The following is a 17,773-nucleotide window of genomic DNA, read 5'->3' as shown; positions in this document are numbered from 1 at the left end:
AGTTGTGTTCATTGTGTTGATGTGTTTAACTGTTCTACCAGCATTCAAAAAACAGCTGAAGAAAGCACCGTTGACTGTTGCTCTCCTTTCTCACAGGCGAAGGCATTACAGCAAGTATATTGTAAAAATGCATTTAAAAAAAGCTCACATTAAGATACCGCAATATAGCAGGAGAGCAAACAATGGAAACTGATACAGCAGGGGGGACATTTTAGTTCAGTCTTTTTCCTCAAACGAATGACTTAATAGTAAACTTGGGGGAATAGATCCCTTATTGCAAAAGACTTCTAGAGTTCAGCAGATTGTGTCCTATTGTTCAAGACCTCAATTCAGCAAGCATCAAGGGATTAAATGTGCATTTTGCTTTTAGGACACATTTATTACAAAAGAAAGACTAGCCTTGATATCAGGGGTTAAGCTGTACATTGTAAAAGCGGAAGACGACTAATACAACTGTCAGGAAATTTTATCATTTGACATTTTCATCGACCTTCAATACTTTCACAGCGGATGTGGAAGCCGTCTTCACTGCGAATCTCAAAGATGATGCCCTTCTTGGGTTTGCTGTCCAGCCCAGTGTCTTTGCTGCTGCCAACTTGGCTGCGTGGTAAAGCAACTGCGAGACAACCTGGTCTTCTTTCAGCAGAACCTTTGTCTTGGACCGCAATCTTACCAGGGAAACCAGAATCTTCCGCATTCTTCTTTTTACCAAGTACACTACAAAAGATTGAAGTAACCATTGACACAGCTCAATAGAAACAGTATAAAGATAGGTAATGAGAAGAGGCGTCACTCAACCTCTTGTTGGTTGCCTTGTTGGGGGGTTCGTCCGTGTCCATGGGCTCAGCACAGCTCACTTCTTGCGCGGTGCTTACAAAGACAAAGGGACAATTTGCGTTTTAAATGTAATCAAGAGATTTTGGAAGGTGCCAAAATAACTCACCTTGAATTTGAGGGGTTTAGTCCTGCTGAGTTATTGTGATGCTCCTCCACCTGGGAGACCTTGACCTTTTTGCTATTGCTGATGTCTGTGCTCTTTCTGCTTCTTTTGGCTTTGGGTTTGCCCTTTTCTGCCCTTGAAACCGTAATTGTTGCGGCTGCGACACCAATGGAGTTTTGCAGGCTTTGATCAGAGCGTCGGTGTATGGGAGTGGTTCTGCTGCTCTGGGAGTGCAAAGAGCTGTGTGTCTGGGTAAACACTCCAACCACCCGCCCTTTCGCGGGGCTCAAAGGGGTAACTGGCGCTATTGTAACTGTGGTACTTGGACTGGACTCCAAAGTTTGGGCTCTGGAAAAAGCCTGATGCAGGTGCACAGTGCTGCATTCTGTATCCCCATGCTGAGTGACAGCTACACTGAAAGACTGCTGGGAAGGCAGGACACAGATACTGTTGGCTATGGATGTCACAGGGGAGCCGAGTTGGGACACCAGAGGAGTTGCCCCTGCCGACTGCAGGACCATCGGTTGATCGGACAGGCTCAACCCATGTGGGCTGGCCTTAAACAGGAGGTTGCTAATGGGCCCTGTGATTTCAGTCGAGCTGAGGACTGGCGTCGAGAGGGACACAGACCCTGATGTCAGGAGGCCGGCAGTACCACTAGAGGGCACAGGAACAACATTTAAAACTGACTGACTGGCACTGAGTCCAGAGGGTAAGATGTGAGTGGAGGAATCCAGCACACTAGCCTGGGCAGCACCAGGAATCCTCTGCTGAATGAGTGTAGTGGGATCCAAGTACATTACACCACCAGATTTTGGTCGTTTGATTATATTGGGAACCTTACGCTGAGAGCTGGATAGGGTGCTTAACTCAACGAGGCCACCAGATTGGCTGGGGATGCTTGCGGTGATTTGAGGGGATGACAGATTGATGAGGGTCATGTTGGGAGGGCCAACATCAGGGGCAAGAGTGGGCTGACTGCGCGAGCGGGCCAATTTCTTAGTTTTTTTCGGCAGAAGACGAGAGATGGGCCTTTTCTTACCATGGGCAGAGGACAGCACAGTCGGGACAGCGGTGAGAGAAGACGCACTGGACACAATGGCAACATTTGGACCCAACTCGTGCGGTCGACCCGCCTCAGAGACCAGAATCTGAGGCTGGTCGTGAGCTTGAGAGGACAACCCAATGAGAAGCCCTGAAGTGGTGCTAGGAATTCCTGTCTGGAAGCCAGCCTGGGTTGCTCCTCTGAACGTGTGAATTTGAGAGGAGTGAGACATCGTACCCAAGACTTTCCCACCAGCAGGAAATATAGTCTGGGATCCGGATAACCCGGCATTCAAACCCGTGGTGAGTGTCATGGAGCTCAGAACTGCTTGAGAGCTAGTGTCCATCACTCCCGTGGCTGTTATTTTTTGGCTGACTCCATTGGGGACAGTCTGGAGGACATAAAGAGGCTGAAACTGCTGGTTCACAACGATGAGTTTATCAGGACTCGGTTTGATGACAGCTGGGTTGGAAACCTGAACCTGAGATGGTCCTGGACCAGGAACAGGACTGGGACTGCCTGCAGCTGTAACTGAGGCAGGGAGGAACTTTTGACCCTGAAGAGGAAGTGACGGAGAACTTGGCAAACCGGGAGTGCCGGAATTCCTGGAAACATCCTGCTTAACTGGAGTTTCAACCACTTGACCAATAGCAGGGCTAGGAATAAACTGCTCCGGGGTCATGTGACCTTCAGTGACTTGTGTATCCCCGTTTCCCAAAGTTGCAGTATCACGTTGATTCTCTGAGTGTGACACTCCTGGTCCCACTCTTTTCTTGTCTCCACTCTTTTTTCTGCTCACTGAATCTGGGTCAGACGTCATGCCCAACATGGTGCGCTCTGAGGTATCAGCGATGATGTTGCCAGCAGTATGGTTCTGAACGGAATTCACAGTAGGACTGCGTGTGGTTAGTACAGAAAGATCGGAGGGCAGCTCAAGTGGAAGATAAGGCTCCTCTACAGATATGGAGCTGTTCACACTACTCTCCCCTACCGCTCTAGTCTCAGCACTGGGCAGAGGCTCAGAAAAGTCATCAAACAGAATATTTTTACGCCGGTCAACATCCACCCCGACGTAGCTCTCATCCAGCAGCAACTCAGAAGAGGAAGACTCAGGCTGCTGACCCAGAGCCTGCATTGACATGGAAGGTATGTTCAGAACAAACTCCATAATGTCTGATGGCAAAATGTTACCACAGTCATCACTGTTGTTGTTGTCAGAGTCTGATTTAAGAAGGTCTGTGTTGAGGGATAGTTGAGCTTCGAGAGGATCCTGGCCCTGACTTTGTGGCTGGGACTTGACCCCCCCGCCTAAAGCGAGGCAATTCTCTTTCTGTCCTTTTCGGCCTTCTCGAGCGTTTATGCTCATTGCTCCAGTTCCTCCACCGCTGGTGTGTGCCTCCTTGGCAGACTCTTGAGAGTCCTGTTTCTCCTGGTGCCTGTCTCTGCCTCTTCTTCTCGGAGGGTTCTTGTGTGGCGTGGAAGCCAAGGTGGCTGTGGTAGTTGTGGTACTGGTGGTGCAGATGCTAGTGTCACTTTCTGAGCCATCATCAATTCCATCAAGCTGACCAATGTGCTGCTTACCCAAAGTCCTGTGAAACACAGCATAAAAATGTTAGACCGATTGTGAAGAGAAGCCCAACGCTATCCAATGAAAACCATGAAGGTCAATGTAGTCTCACTTTACAAACTGCTGTTATTGGACAGATTTAGTCGGAGATATGTCTCTCTTCATTAATCAAAGTATGTGTGTACTTGTTTTCATGTTAAATACTGGCTTTCAACAAATAACAGGACGTTATGGGCCTCAAGTGTCCGATTCATGTTTCTCTGAGCCTGCAACAATATGTATTAAGGTAAAACAAAATGTTTCCACAAAGATGTGTCAAAGGTGTCATCATGCAGTAGGACCCCTTCGATTTATACTGAAGTCAGCATAATTCATTGGCAAATTGCTAATTTTACCATCTGATTTTGACCTGTGAGCATCGATTTAGTGAAATTAGCCGGAAACTATCCGCTCGTCTTGACTGTGTTGTGAGTAGGGCTGGGCGATTATATATCGCTATTAGCGATGGCGATAAATTTCACATTGATCCCGGTGATCAGCTGCGCACATATTTACTTGATCAAACATAGCGGAAATGTCTGTGAGAACAGCCAAACAGAGTCATCCTCCTGCTCCACTTTCCTTTGCAAGTTGTAAAAGTAAACGTAATGACCAAACATGGTACTTAACGTGTACCTGAGGGCAGCGAAATAGACTGGACTATTGAGTGAAATTTTTTATATTTTTATGCATCCATCCATCCATTTTCTGTACCGCTTATCCTCACTAGGGTCGTGGGCGTGCTGGAGCCTATCCCATCTATCTTCGGATGAGAGGCGGGATACACCCTGAACTGCTCGCCAGTCAATTGTAGGGCACATATAACGAAAAACTATTCACTCTCACATTCACACCTACGGGCAATTTAGAGTAGTCAATCAACCTACCACGCATGTTTTTGGGATGTGGGAGGAAACCGGAGTACCCACAGAAAACCCACACAGTCATGGGGAGAACATGCAAACTCCACACAGGCAGGGCCGGGATTTGAACCCCGGTCCTCAGAACTGTGAGGCAGATGTGCTAACGACTCGTCCACCGTGCCGCCCTTTGTAGTTTATATGTTGTCTTTTTATTTTATTTGCCTTATTTGCTTGGTATGCTAATATAATGTTGGGGTTACTGTTTTAAATATTAACCACAAGGACTGTTGTCAGAAAAACGTGTTGATAAAATGTTGATCTACTCGATCTTATGTTTTCAGTACAGATGCTTTAAAACTTTCAGTTTAAAAAAGTGTGATAATTATTGAGATTGGACAATAAGAAAAATATAAATCCAAATTTTTTGGGAGAGGGGGGGCCACATCACCCAGCCCTAGTTGTTTTCACTCTTCAAATTAAAAGTCGACAGTTCACCAAGTACATATATATACAATGCCAGTCAAAACTTGGGTCACAGTTTCTCATGCAACTGAATGCGAAATCAAATATTTGACTGTGCATTCGTGTCAAAATTTCAATTAGTTGGAGATGCCTTGTCATTGGAAGCAAAAACATGAATATAGTCATAAATCTGAGCTACTAAATGATTTAACAAGTACAAAATATTCATATGTACTTACAGTGCATTGAGCATGTCGTCTTCAGTTTTTTCTTGTGCCCTCTGCTGCTGCTGTTCTTCATCTTTTAGAAAGCGTTGGAGCTGGGAGCCCCGTCCCAGACACTGATCAAGTCCTTCTATTGAAGGCAGGCCCTCACCTGGGTTGATTATTGTACGTGTGAAGTTGTAGTAATAAGGGTCCTTGACTCTCTGGTTCATTACGCTGTCCTCTTCGTCTCCACTGTCACCCGATGAAGAGGAGGTGCTCATATCATCTGCCCCATCCACCTGCCCCTCAGCTGACTTTTTACGCCCAGTCCTCCTCTTAACCAAGGGGCCAGATCCATCCCCACTGCTGTAGAACGGAAGGTCTTCTTCCCCGTAAGAGCGAACCCCATAGAAAGGTGTAAGTCCAAAGAACATGTTAGAGCGAGCACGGGCACTACGTCGAGGGTAGCGCCGCTTGGCCGACCCTGAACCGTCACTGTCGTCTTCGTGATGTGTATCGCCCATACCTCTGTCATGATAATCATCAGGGCCTTCTGCCTCATCTTCTGTTACTTGAGTGAGGAGGTTGTGGTGGTCTCGGAGTTCAGTGCAAGGGTGTTCTTTGTGCGAGTCCTCCTCCTCTGTTTGAGTCTGGGTATCAGATTCTGAGCTGTCACTGCTGCTGGCAGAAGGTGAGGAGAAGAGAATGGGGCGGGCACAGTGACGGATCCCCTGGCCAGCAGGAGAAACAGAAGAGGTAGTGGTCGTGGGACAAGAAGACGAAATCCCATCGACGTTGCTGGTGCCGTTGGGGTCGGTCTTAATGTTGGGCTTCAGCTGTGTTACAACGGGATTTTTTACAGATTTCTTTTTCTCTCTCGAAGACAAAACTAGCTGCTTCATTGTTGGTTTGATTTGGGACTGAGAGGTCATCTTCATCCCTTGGAAACTGTCCACACTGCAGCTAAAATGTTCTCTGGCCTTTGAATAATACCTGTTACTTCCCGAGTTCTCCGGCTTCTCCCCCTGACCCTTGCCATGGGATTTGGTGTTGCTTCCGAGCAACTGAACTTTACTATTGCTGTTGTTGTGAGAGATGGGATTAATAACATGCATGCTGGAACTGCCACTGGCTTTAGTGTTATCGTTCAAGAGTGGTGATTTGCTGTCATTTTTGCTGTTTTGGAGACCCTTCTCCCTGTCTGTGTCTTTGGATACCTCTCTGTTGCCTGCCGCCTTGACTTTGGAGTGCTTGTCTTTGGCGGCTGAGGACGCCGTGAGTATGGAGTTTTGTTTGACGAGGTCATCATCTGCCGTTGTCCTTGACGGCCAGAAGGGCTTCATGGCCGCTCCTGCAGCTGGACCTGACAAATAATCGTTTGATTTTCGTGCAATTGTTGGGGAGCTGGATTTTCCAACAATCGCGTTATTAAAGTGGGAAGATGGCGTTAAGCTTCCAGTGCTATCACTGACTGAGCTGGTCATTTCCTTGATGTGAAAAGTGGACTTGTGATGACCCAAAGTAATATTCTGGTCTTTGTTTCCATGTTTACCGTGCTTCTGAGCCTGCTTGGTGCTGCCCCCTCGCTGCTGATGACTGGAGAGTACAGCAGTGCCCATAGGAGGTGAAGACTGGCCCGAGCCACCAGGTGCAAGCCTGGGGTTCTTACTTGCAACTCCACCCTGTTTGGACTGGCCGTCAGGGTCACTCTCTTTCCCTGAGTCCTTGTTTCCCTCTGTGCTTCTATAATTGGAGTCCCTTGAAGGAGGTTGACCCTTTTCAGAGTCTCTGCTGGATGGTCTGTCTTTTCCTGCTTCGCTGCTAAATTGTCTATGCTTTTCTGAGTCCCTTGGCACTGATTCCCTATTGAGGGCTCTCACGTTTTCAATATCCTTCGAGCTGGAATCTCTAAAGGATGATTTGCTCTTCTCGACATCTCTGTTGTTTGACTCTCTGTTGACCTCTCTTCCTTTCTCAGAGTCAGAGTTTACCAGTCTGCCCTTCTCTGAATCTCTCAACGTATCTTTTCTAAGAATTCTTGCCCTATCCAGTTCTTTCACAGCTGGCTTCCTCTTTTCGTGCTCTTTGGCTATTGATTCACCAATGTCAGAGTCCTTTTGCCCCAGGTCATTTGATGATCTGTTTCTCTCAGGATCCTTGGAGGCGTGACCACGACTCGACACCTTAATCTTGTCTGTGTTTCTTACTACCTGATGTATGGAAGGTTGCGGTCTATTCCTGCCAGACATGCACAGTCTTCCCCTTTCCTTGTCCCTCTGGATTGGGTCCTTGCTGAGGCGTTTAGGCTTTTCGGGGTCTCGGGCGGGTGAGGAGATAAGTGGAGGGGGCGAGGTAAGAGGCCGCGGCAAAATCTGAGTCAGTGATTTCACCGCTTTTTCTTTATTATGCTGGTGGGGTGGAAGGGAAAGACAAGGAGAGCTGTGGCGACGGCAGTCAATGGTCCGTGTGACAGGGTCCAGCACAGACTCAGCGATTTGACTTTTGGGTTGAGAGTAACCTCCTACTGACAAAAAGAGAAGATGTGATGAATACACGATTGGCAATGCTCAAATAAGCTACTGAATGTTTGTAATAATGGATAAAATATGAGCAACATCTGTGCAGTTTTACATCACTATGAACAACCTGAGCAATACAACATTTAAATGTGCAATCTAACTTTGAAGAGAGCTGCTGAAGTCTGAATACCTTTCTGAGAGTATAAATTAAAACAGATACATTTTATATACAGTGGTATGGAAAGTATTCAGACCCACTTAAATTTTTAACTCTTTGTTATATTGCAGAAATTTGCTAAAATCATTTAAGTTCATTTTTTCCTCAATAATTTACACACCACACCCCATATTGACAGAAAAAAAACAGAATTGTTGACATTTTTGCAGCTTTATTAAAAACAAAAAACTGAAATATCACACAGCCATAGGTATTCAGACCCTTTGCTGTGGCACTCATATATTTAACTCGTGTGCTGTCCATTTCTTCTGATCATCCTTGAGACGGTTGAGACTGTTTTTTTCTGTCAATATGGGGTGCCGTGGGTACATTAATGAGGAAAAAAAATAAATGATTTTAGCAAATGGCTGCAATATAACAAAGAGTGATACATTTAAGGGGTCTGAATACTTTCCGTACCCACTGTATTTAGTGTTGGTTTGTACTAGATTGCATTACCATACCTAATGGAGTTTCCAGTGAGTGTAATAGTACAACAATAAAGCAATTTTCTACCTGGAGAAGGCAGTGGACCAGGGCCTTGCGAGCGCTGGGTGGCAGGTGGGTAGCTGGGGTGACGGTTCCTGGTGTAGACCCTGAGCTTGGGAGTCTTTGCAGGGGAGAGAGTCTCTGAGCGCCTTGGAGATTCAAATGGATCAGGAAAATCTTGATATGGGGAAAAAAAGTGTGACAGCACACTGGTTAACCATGCTTATAAAACTGGTACACTCAAGCTGGGAGTGTTCAGAAGATACCTTGTACGGGAGGCGGGCTATGTGCTATTGTGAGATTCTCCTCAGGAGCCACCATACTCTTAAATTCAGACTCTCCCACAGGAGGGTGACATACCAGGATTCTACAAGTGTACATGCAGCGCTTTCGTGCATCCAAAGTACTCCAGTACACCCTGGAACACCTGGGGGAAGACAGATGTTGTTAATACTTCCTTAAGAATAGAGACTGAAGCTCCATTGCTATGTTCAGTTCATTTCCCAGTATTTTGAAACCACCATGTTTATGAGCTCCAAGTATATTCTTCCCTAGATTATGAGACTAGATTTTCATCCATTCCAGAAACTGCATCACTCGAGTTACGGAAAACTGGACAGGGTAGAGATTTTCCTAAAGTTATTAGGTTTTGTGTAGTGATGAAAAATGTTTCATCTCCTTAAATTTTTTTTGTGTTAAATTTATATTCAAGTGGGATATTCAGGACTAATTTTACGTATCTATTGAAATGTCACGTGCCCACAGTATGGCCATTCAACCATTCCTCTTTCAGATGTCATGATTTGTCGTTGTAGCTCTAGTTACTTTGACATGTGCTTGACAGCCTCAAAATGTGTGTGTACAGTATAAGAGCCCCATTCTACCCTAAAAGTGCCTGCTCTCGTCCGATCTCAGAAGTTAAGCAGGGTCGGTCCTGGTTAGTACGTGGATGGGAGAGCACCTAGGAATACCAGGTGATGGGGTTGGGCAGTAGGCCAAACAACTGCTGCCGTATAAGAATACAGATTACAGAAACCTCAATTGCAGCCTAATGTGACTCATGGCACTGAGAGCTCTAAACTAAAAAACAGTATATGAAGTTTTCTTATTATCCTGGAGTGGGGGGAAATAAAAGTAAAAAAGTATAAAAAAGGTAAGTCTAATAATGAAAATGGTACAGTTTGAATAAATGAAAAATGTATATGAATTATCCATCCATTTTCTGAGCCGCTTCTCCTCACTAGGGTCGCGGGCGTGCTGGAGCCTATCCCAGCTATTATCGGGCAGGAGGAGGGGTACACCCTGAACTGGTTGCCAGCCAATCGCAGGGCACATACAAACAAACAACCATTCACACTCACATTCACACCTACGGGCAATTTAGAGTTGTCAATTATTTTGTTTCAAAATCATTGTTAGAAAATTATTATATTATTATTATTTTCTGAGTGAGGTCATAAATTTAAATCAGTACAATTTAATCCAAAATATTTATTTAAAAAAAACAACAACAACAAAAAAAACACCTACTGGTAACCAATAGGAAAGAGTTTGCGTTCGCAGTCTGAGAGTTCAGTCAGTATGCCCAAACAGTCAATGGTCATGGAGCCTACAGGAATGGTGAAAAGTTACAATCAGACATTTAAGAAAGATGTACTGACAGGTTTAGAGAAAGATTCACTGGCATTGCTTCACACTACCTATCATCATGTGGAGATTTTCAGGCTCTAATCCTGCCAACCATTTCCTCTTTACACTGATTCCCTCCAGATCAACTAGTACCCTCCGGGTCACTTCAAAGCCAGACACCGCCTGGGAGGAAGGAACAAAGTAAAAATAACATTGCAGTGCTTTACTGCATGAATGACTCAGACGTCTTCATTGAAAGCTTGCAATGAGTAGTATGTAATTTTTGCGTTACGTTGTACGGAATTATCTGAGGTATAGTGAGTCATTGAGTGTTTCTTACTTCTCCCTTAATTAGGTCCTTGTGCTTAGAACAATAGAATTTCTTGTCTTCCAGAAAGACGCAGTTGCCCTGGCGGGCACACATAAAGTGGTAGTTACGGGTGCAGGAGGTGAAGCAGCAACCGACTGTGGCTCCTGGCTGTTGACACATCTCACAGCACTATGAAGAAGAACATGAGGAGAAATTAGCACTAAAGCCTTTGAGAGAGCTATGCCATAATTATACATTCTCAGGCCACTTTATGAGATAAAGCTGCATTATTTAATGAGATCCAATACTAAAGCCGAATCGGAAAATGTTGCCTTTAGCAGATCTAACTTTTATTCTTGTCGTACCTTATTGTTTTAATTGTAATACTCAAATTTTCATCTCATCTCCTTCTACAATCTTTGTTTGATTGTTTGAATTTGAAAGAGTAGCTCTCAAACGTATTACACCATGTACCACCTAAAACAAAATACTTTTAATATTATGACCAGCATTAAAATACATTAGCTTAGTAGGCCTAAATGTTCATCAAAAACAAGACAGCAAATTTATTCCTGAGTATATTTTGTTTTTTTAAGCCACTGTAACATGAAGTTTGAACATTAATATTGCACTTACATCCAGGAAAATTTAAAAAAATAAAAAAACTGTCTTTAAATAATGATTAAATTAAAAATGCATTGCACCCCTTCCTTGAGTCGTCACCTTATCGTGGTGGAGGGGTTTGTGTGTCCAAATGATCTAGGAGCTTAGTTGTCTGGGGCTTTATGCCCCTGGTAGGGTCACCCATGGCAAACAGGTCTTAGGTGAGGGACCAGACAAAGCAGGGCTCCAAAAACCCCAATGATGTCTAAAAATACAGGAAAACATTTTCTCTTGCCCGGACACGGGTCACCCAGCCCCCACTCTGGAGCAAGGCTGGGAGGTGGGGGTCAAAGGCGAACGCCTGGTGGCCAGGCCTGCACCCATGGGGCCCGGCCGGGCACAGTCTGAAAGGGTAACATCGGTCCCGCTTCCCATGTGCTCCCCACCTGTGGGAGGGGCCATAGGGGTCGACTGCAATGTGAGCTGGGCGGTGGCCGAAGGCAGGGACCTTGGCGAGCCGATCCCCGGGTACAGAAGCGGGCTCTAGGGACATGGAATGTCACCCTCTGGCAAGGAAGGAACCCGAGCTGGTGTGTGAGGTCGAGAAGTTCCAACTAGATATAGTCGGGCTCACCTCCACACACGGCTTGGGCTCTGGTACCAATCCTCTTAAGAGGGGTTGGACTCTCTTCCACTCTGGAGTTGCCCACGGTGAGAGGCGACGAGCAGGTGTGGGTATACTTATTGCACCCCGGCTCGGCACCTATACATTGGGGTTCACCCCAGTGGACGAGAGGGCACACAGCAGTTCAGAGTACCCACCCTATTTGGAGTCCTTGGAGGGGGTGCTGGAGAGTGCTCCTGCTGGGGAACTCCCACCTTTTGCAAAACGTCACCCACGTGCCGGGGGAGGCATGGGACAATGAGTCCAAGTGTACCATGTCCCGTGGCTCCATTGCTGAGGTGGCCGATCGGAGTTGTGGCCATAAGGTGGTCGGTGCCTGTCATGGCGGAAATCCCCAAACCCATTGTTGGACACCAGCGGTGAGGGATGCCATCAAGCTGAAGGAGGAGTCCTATCAGGTCTTTTTGGTTTGTGGGACTCTTGAGGCAGCTGATGGGTACCAGGTGGCCAAGCGGAATGCAACTTTGGTGGTTGCTGAGGCTAAAACTCGGGCATGGGATTAGTTTGGTGAGACCATGGAGAATAACTTCCGGATGGCTTTGAGGAAATTCTGGTCCATAGTCCGATGTCTCGGGAATGGGAAGAAGTTCATCATCAACAGTGTGTACAGTGGGGCTGGGGTGCTTCTGACCTCAACTCGGGACGTTGCGAGTCCGTGGGGAGAATACTTCGAAGACCTCCTCACTTCCACCGACATGAGGTAGCAGAGTCTGGGGTCTCTGAGGCGGGCTCTTCTATCTCTGGGGTTGAGGTCACAGAGGAGGTTAAAAAAACTCCTCAGTGGCAAGGCCTCGGGAGTGGATGTGATTCGCCCGGAGTTCCTAAAGGCTTTGGATGTTGTGGGGTTGTCCTGGTTGACACGCCTCTGCAACACCATGTGGACATCAGGGACAGTGCCTCTGGATTTACAGACCCCTTTTTAAGAAGGTCCCCCTTCATAAAAAGAGGGTGGGTGTGTTCCAACTACAGGGGGAGCACACTCCTCAGCCTTTCTGGAAAGGTCTACTCAGGGTTGGAAAGGAGAGTCCGTCGGGAAGTCGAATCTCAAATTCAGGAGGAGCAGTACAGTTTTTGTCCTGGCCATTGACCAGTGGACCAGCTCTACACCCACGGCAGGGTCCTCGAGGGTGCATGGGAGTTCGCCCAACTAGTCTACATGTGTTTTGTGGACTTGGAGAAAGCGTTCGACCGTGTCCCTCGGGGAATCCTGTGGGGGGTGCTTCGGGAGTATGGGGTACCGGACTCTCTGATACAGGCTGTTCGGTCCAGTGTCAGAGTTTGGTCCGCATTTCTGGCAGTAAGTCGGACTTGTTTTCGGTGAGGGTTGGACTCCGCCAAGGCTACCCTTTGTCACCGATTGTGTTCATAACTTTTACAGACAGAATTTCTAGGCGCAGCCGAGGCGTAGACGGGATCCGGTTTGGTGACCTCAGTATTGCATCTCTGCTTTTTGCAGATGATGTGTTTTTGTTGGCTTCATCAAGCCATGATCGCCAACTCTCACTGGAGCAGTTCGCAAAAAATCAGCACCTCAAAATCTGAGACCATGGTCCTCAGTCAGGAAAGAGTGGAGTGCCATCTCCAGGTCGGGGATGAGATCCTGCCCCAAGTGAAGGAGTTCAAGTATCTTGGGGTCTTGTTCACAAGTGAGGGAAGAATGGAACGGGAGATCGACAGGCAGATCAATGCAGCGTCTGAAGTGATGCAGACTATGTATTGGTCTGTAGTGGTGAAGAAGGGGCTAAGCCGAAACGCGAAGCTCTCAATTTACCGGTCGATCTATGTTTCAACCCTCACCTATGTCCACGAGCTGTGGGTCGTGACCAAAAGAACAAGATTCTGGATACGAGCTGCCGAAATGTGTTTCCTCCACAGTGTGTCCTTAAAGATTGGGTGAGAAGCTTGGTTATCCGGGAGGATAGAGCCGCTGCTCCTCCACATTGAGAGGAGGCAGATGAGGTGACTTGGGCATCTGATTAGGATGCCTCCCTGGTCCCCGGGGACAACCCAGGACACGCTGGAGAGACTGCGTCTCCCGGCTGGCCTGAGAACGCCTCGGGATCCCCCCCGGAAGAGCTGGATGAAGTGGCTGGGGAGAGGGAAGTCAGGGCTTCCCTGCTAATGCTACTGCGACCCGACCTCGGATTAAGTGGAAGAAAATGGGTCGATGGATGCATTGCACATACAAGTCTAATTAAAATTGTAGCTAAATAAATGCTTACAAACAAACAGTTCTTAAAGATTCAATTCAATTATATTGAACTCAAAAGTTAAATACAACTGAACTGTGCAGAGGCAGTGATTATTTTGAGTACCACTAGAGGGAGCCCACATACCACCAATAATCCATCCATTCATCCATTTTCTGTACCGCTTATCCTCACTAGGGTCGCAGGCGTGCTGGAGCCTATCCCAGCTATCTTCAGGCGAGAGGCGGGGCACACCCTGAAGTGGTCGCCAGCCAATCGCAGGGCACATAAACAAACAACCATTACACTCACATTCATACGTACAGGCAATATAGAGTCTTCAATTAACCTACAATGCATGTTTTGGGGATGTGGGAAGAAACCGGAGTACCCGGAGAAAACCCACGCAGGCACGGGGAGAACATGCAAACTCCACACAGGCATGGCCGGGATTTGAACCCCGGTCCTCAGAACTGTGAGGCAGATGTGCTAACCAGTCACCCACCACGAATAATGATTCCATAAAAATGTATTCCACATAAAAAGAAAATTGTACTTAAATAAATGCTTACAGTTAAACCACTGTCAAAAGATTAAATGAAAATATATTGAACTTGGTCACTGATGGTGTAGTGGTACACTCGCCTGACTTTGGTGCAGGCAGCGTGGGTTCAGTTCCCACTCAGTGACGGTGTGAATGTGAGTGCGAATGGTTGTCCGTGTCAATATGTGCCCTGCGACTGACTGGTGACCAGTTCAGGGTGTAGTCCGCCTTTCGCCCGAAGTCAGTTGGGATAGGCTCCAGCGTCCCGCGACCCTAACTAGGATAAGCGGTGTTGAAAATGGATGCATATATTGAACTTCAACTGAACTGTACCAAGGCAGTGATTCTGTTTAGTAACACAACAGCCTACCTACCACTAGTTGTGTGCGCACTTTAAGCATCACTGGCCTATCCAAATAAAAATGCTTCGCCAGTGAAAATTGTTTTCTGTTTTGATTGACACCATCAGGGAGGTGTTTTGCTCCTCTCATGAAGGTGTCAGTATGATAGTCTGCAGTTATACATCACTGCAAATTAGAACCAAACAACAAACTTATTATTTTCTATTATCTAACCTGCTGACTGGTTGGCACATCTGCATCACAGTTCTGGGGACCAGGGTTCAAATCCCGGCCCCGCCTATGTGGAGTTTGCATGTTCTCCCCGTGCCTGGGTGGGTTTTCTCCCACATCCCAAAAACATGCATGGTAGGTTGATTGAAGACTCTAAATTGCCCGTAGGTGTGAATGTGAGTGCGAATGGTTGTTTGTTTCTATGTGCCCTGCAATTGGCTGGCGACCGGTTCAGGGTGTACCCCGCCTCCTGCCCGAAGATAGCTGGGATAGGCTCCAGCAGCCCGCGACCCTAGTGGGGATAAGCGGTAAAGAAAATGGCTGGATGGATGGATGATTATCTAACCTCGGGGGTGTATTTTTCCCCGTGTCTTACCAGCTGTTTTCCCCTGAGAACAGCCATGTGTACATTTTTCAGGGAGCCGTCATCGTCCTCAAACACCTCCGCTGACCACAGAGCACAGTTGACATGTGTCCACTCATTCTGTCCGATGTATAGCAATCTGCCACCCTCCTGGATCATACAGACAGACATTTCACATATGACACAGTCTCAGCACTACATATGTTTCAAATGTGGATGAAACACCCTAATTACTCACGTTTGTGTTTTCGTCTCCGTATTTTAGACACAGTGCACATTGCCTGTTATCACTAATGCCTGGTGGAGGAGGAGATTTAGGGCTGTCTATACAATCTGGAGAGAAAATAAGTAGCATCAAGTTCACAAGAATTAAGGAAGTACCGCCGCAAGTTTTCCCCCCAGGTTTAACCACTTTTATTTGAGGTTTTCCACAATCTAAGAAGTACCAGTTTGTGTATTCTTAGTGATGAGTTAAAAATAATAACTCATCAAAATCACACTTACTGTTCATGATTTTTTTGATAAGCTTCATTGTTGAAGTGTTAACCAAGCACGTTTTAGAATAAAATCTGGACACACTGAAGCATTTGGATCTGTTTTCAGATCTACTCAGCTCAAGGGCACACTCTCATCATGCCGAAAATACAACATACTATTTTTTCTGTGGTGCTAACAGTATTTTCTATCGTAAGGATGTCATCTTTTGTTCATTTAATAACAACCCTCCCTGAAGTTAAGGTGTTTAGTTTGGCAGATAGCTATCAATTCTCTTAAAGTACATTCAACACAGCATCACTGTAAATATCATTAGCCTAACATTAGTCCATCAGCTGAATGCTAAAATACAACGGAAATACCATCGATAAGCCAAAGGAAATTAGCATAGCTATATCAGTCATGGTAAACCATCAAAGAACTGTTACTTTAGCATAAACATGACACTAAGACACACAAACAGGCACACAGTATATTCTACGGTCTGTGGCATTAATTAGAACTTAACTGAAGTTTAATTTTAGCTTTAGTTTGCTAAGTGTCGACCTCTTGACATTATCAATCAACTCTGCCTGTGTCACATTACTGCCACCGTCAGGCTAAGGCATTGAGTTCTGATTTTTTTAATTCATTTAATGGACCAAATTTTACATTAATGAGAGGTTCATAAGTGTGTAAGTGTGTGTGCTTTACCTGGTATAAGTGGAGGTAGAGGCGGCGGGCATGGGGGAGGTGTTACTCGAGAGTCTGGTTCAGCAGGGTTCTTGGGACAGGGGGCTGGAATTATGTTTTTCATGAGGTGGGGATGTTCAGAGCGGGACAGCTCCAGTCTTTCCTGCCACTGGGCGTAGTTGTGGTCCAGAGATGGGGGCAAAACAGCATTAGGTAGGAGACCACTGCTGAGGAAAACACCAGGACAACACAATGGAGTCAACACATAACTTCAACAGCCTCCAAGTAAGAAGTGAAGCAAATAAACACTCCAGTTACAGTAATCACTCATTACATTCAAAATCACTTAGGGGCGGCTGTGGATCAGTAGGTAGAGCGGGTTGTCCAGTGACCAAAGGGTCATTGGTTCGAATCCCGGCTCCGACTGTCTGCATGTCGAAGTGTCCTTGGGACACTGAACCCTAATTTGCTCCCAGTGGGCCTGGCAGCGCCTTGCATGGCAGCAGTCGCCCATTGGTGTGTGAATGTGAGGCTTTGTAAAGCGCTTTGGGCACTGTGTTAGTGTGGATAAAGCGCTATATAAGTGCAGTCCATTTACCATTTGAAAATGTAGCTGTTCAGCTTTATAATATGACATATTAGTAGTCTTATTCCAAACACTATTAGTATATTATTAACTACATTGCTATTACTATATTAAAATATGATTTGTATTAAAATCTCAATGACTGTAAAGAAAAAAATGCATCAAAAACTTTTGATACTTAGATTTGAGATGCAATTTCCTTCTTGAGCAAAACAAGATAATGCAGCACCCTACACCGCTACTAAAATAATTAAATAAATCAAATCATTTGATTACAAGAAAAGCAGACGCAAAATCTCACCTCGAAGCTTCACAGTGATTATTTTTCCACACGGACAAATGTTAATGCATACCCATGCACCATTTTACGTAGAAAAAAGGCCATGGCGAAGAGTCAGGGGGAAAGAGTGCATAAACGACGGAGAATGTCCAAAGTTTGGCATCAATTCACATTTAAAAAACAAGTTTAAGTGCAATGAGTCTAACCCAAAGCAGAATTAACTAACCTACCACAACAGCATGTCTTATGACCGCCAACACAAGGTACTGATGTTAGCTAATTTAACATTGCTTACCACCGCTAGTTAGAACGCATTGTAATGCCCTGCAAGGATAAAAAAACGCCGCAGGCACGTTCCATCGGTAAATTGAACAAACGGTAACAAAATAAACCACAACTGACACTCAGGTACTCAAATGTACGCAGAATGGCTAACGGTTGGTCAGTTAACAGTCAGCCGCTAACCTGAGGTCACAATATCCAATTCTACACTCTCA

The 17,773-nt window shown here is 45.9% G+C and overlaps 1 protein-coding gene across 4 annotated transcripts in view; it reads right to left on the bottom strand.

Moving 5' to 3' along the window:
* The window catches only part of kmt2a (lysine (K)-specific methyltransferase 2A), a 74,790-nt gene that overhangs the window by 10,458 nt on the left and 46,559 nt on the right, over positions 1–17,773 (bottom strand). For 3 of the 4 annotated variants that reach the window (XM_061682634.1, XM_061682635.1, XM_061682637.1), the window contains 12 exons: positions 16,432–16,637; positions 15,482–15,576; positions 15,256–15,393; positions 10,317–10,475; positions 10,048–10,159; positions 9,878–9,956; positions 8,614–8,774; positions 8,375–8,524; positions 5,156–7,646; positions 944–3,574; positions 799–870; positions 491–717 (listed from right to left, as the gene is read on the bottom strand). In XM_061682634.1, the coding sequence (XP_061538618.1) occupies positions 491–717; positions 799–870; positions 944–3,574; positions 5,156–7,646; positions 8,375–8,524; positions 8,614–8,774; positions 9,878–9,956; positions 10,048–10,159; positions 10,317–10,475; positions 15,256–15,393; positions 15,482–15,576; positions 16,432–16,637 (6,521 nt within the window). The remainder of the gene's footprint in view (positions 1–490; positions 718–798; positions 871–943; positions 3,575–5,155; positions 7,647–8,374; positions 8,525–8,613; positions 8,775–9,877; positions 9,957–10,047; positions 10,160–10,316; positions 10,476–15,255; positions 15,394–15,481; positions 15,577–16,431; positions 16,638–17,773) is intronic. The other variant, XM_061682636.1, reaches the window with a different exon arrangement.

The sequence above is a fragment of the Phycodurus eques genome, chromosome 7 (assembly GCF_024500275.1).
Source record: "Phycodurus eques isolate BA_2022a chromosome 7, UOR_Pequ_1.1, whole genome shotgun sequence".
Taxonomy (NCBI): Eukaryota; Metazoa; Chordata; class Actinopteri; order Syngnathiformes; family Syngnathidae; genus Phycodurus; species Phycodurus eques.
Note: the sequence above shows the minus strand (reverse complement) of the source record. Positions and strands in the feature narration are given on the sequence as shown.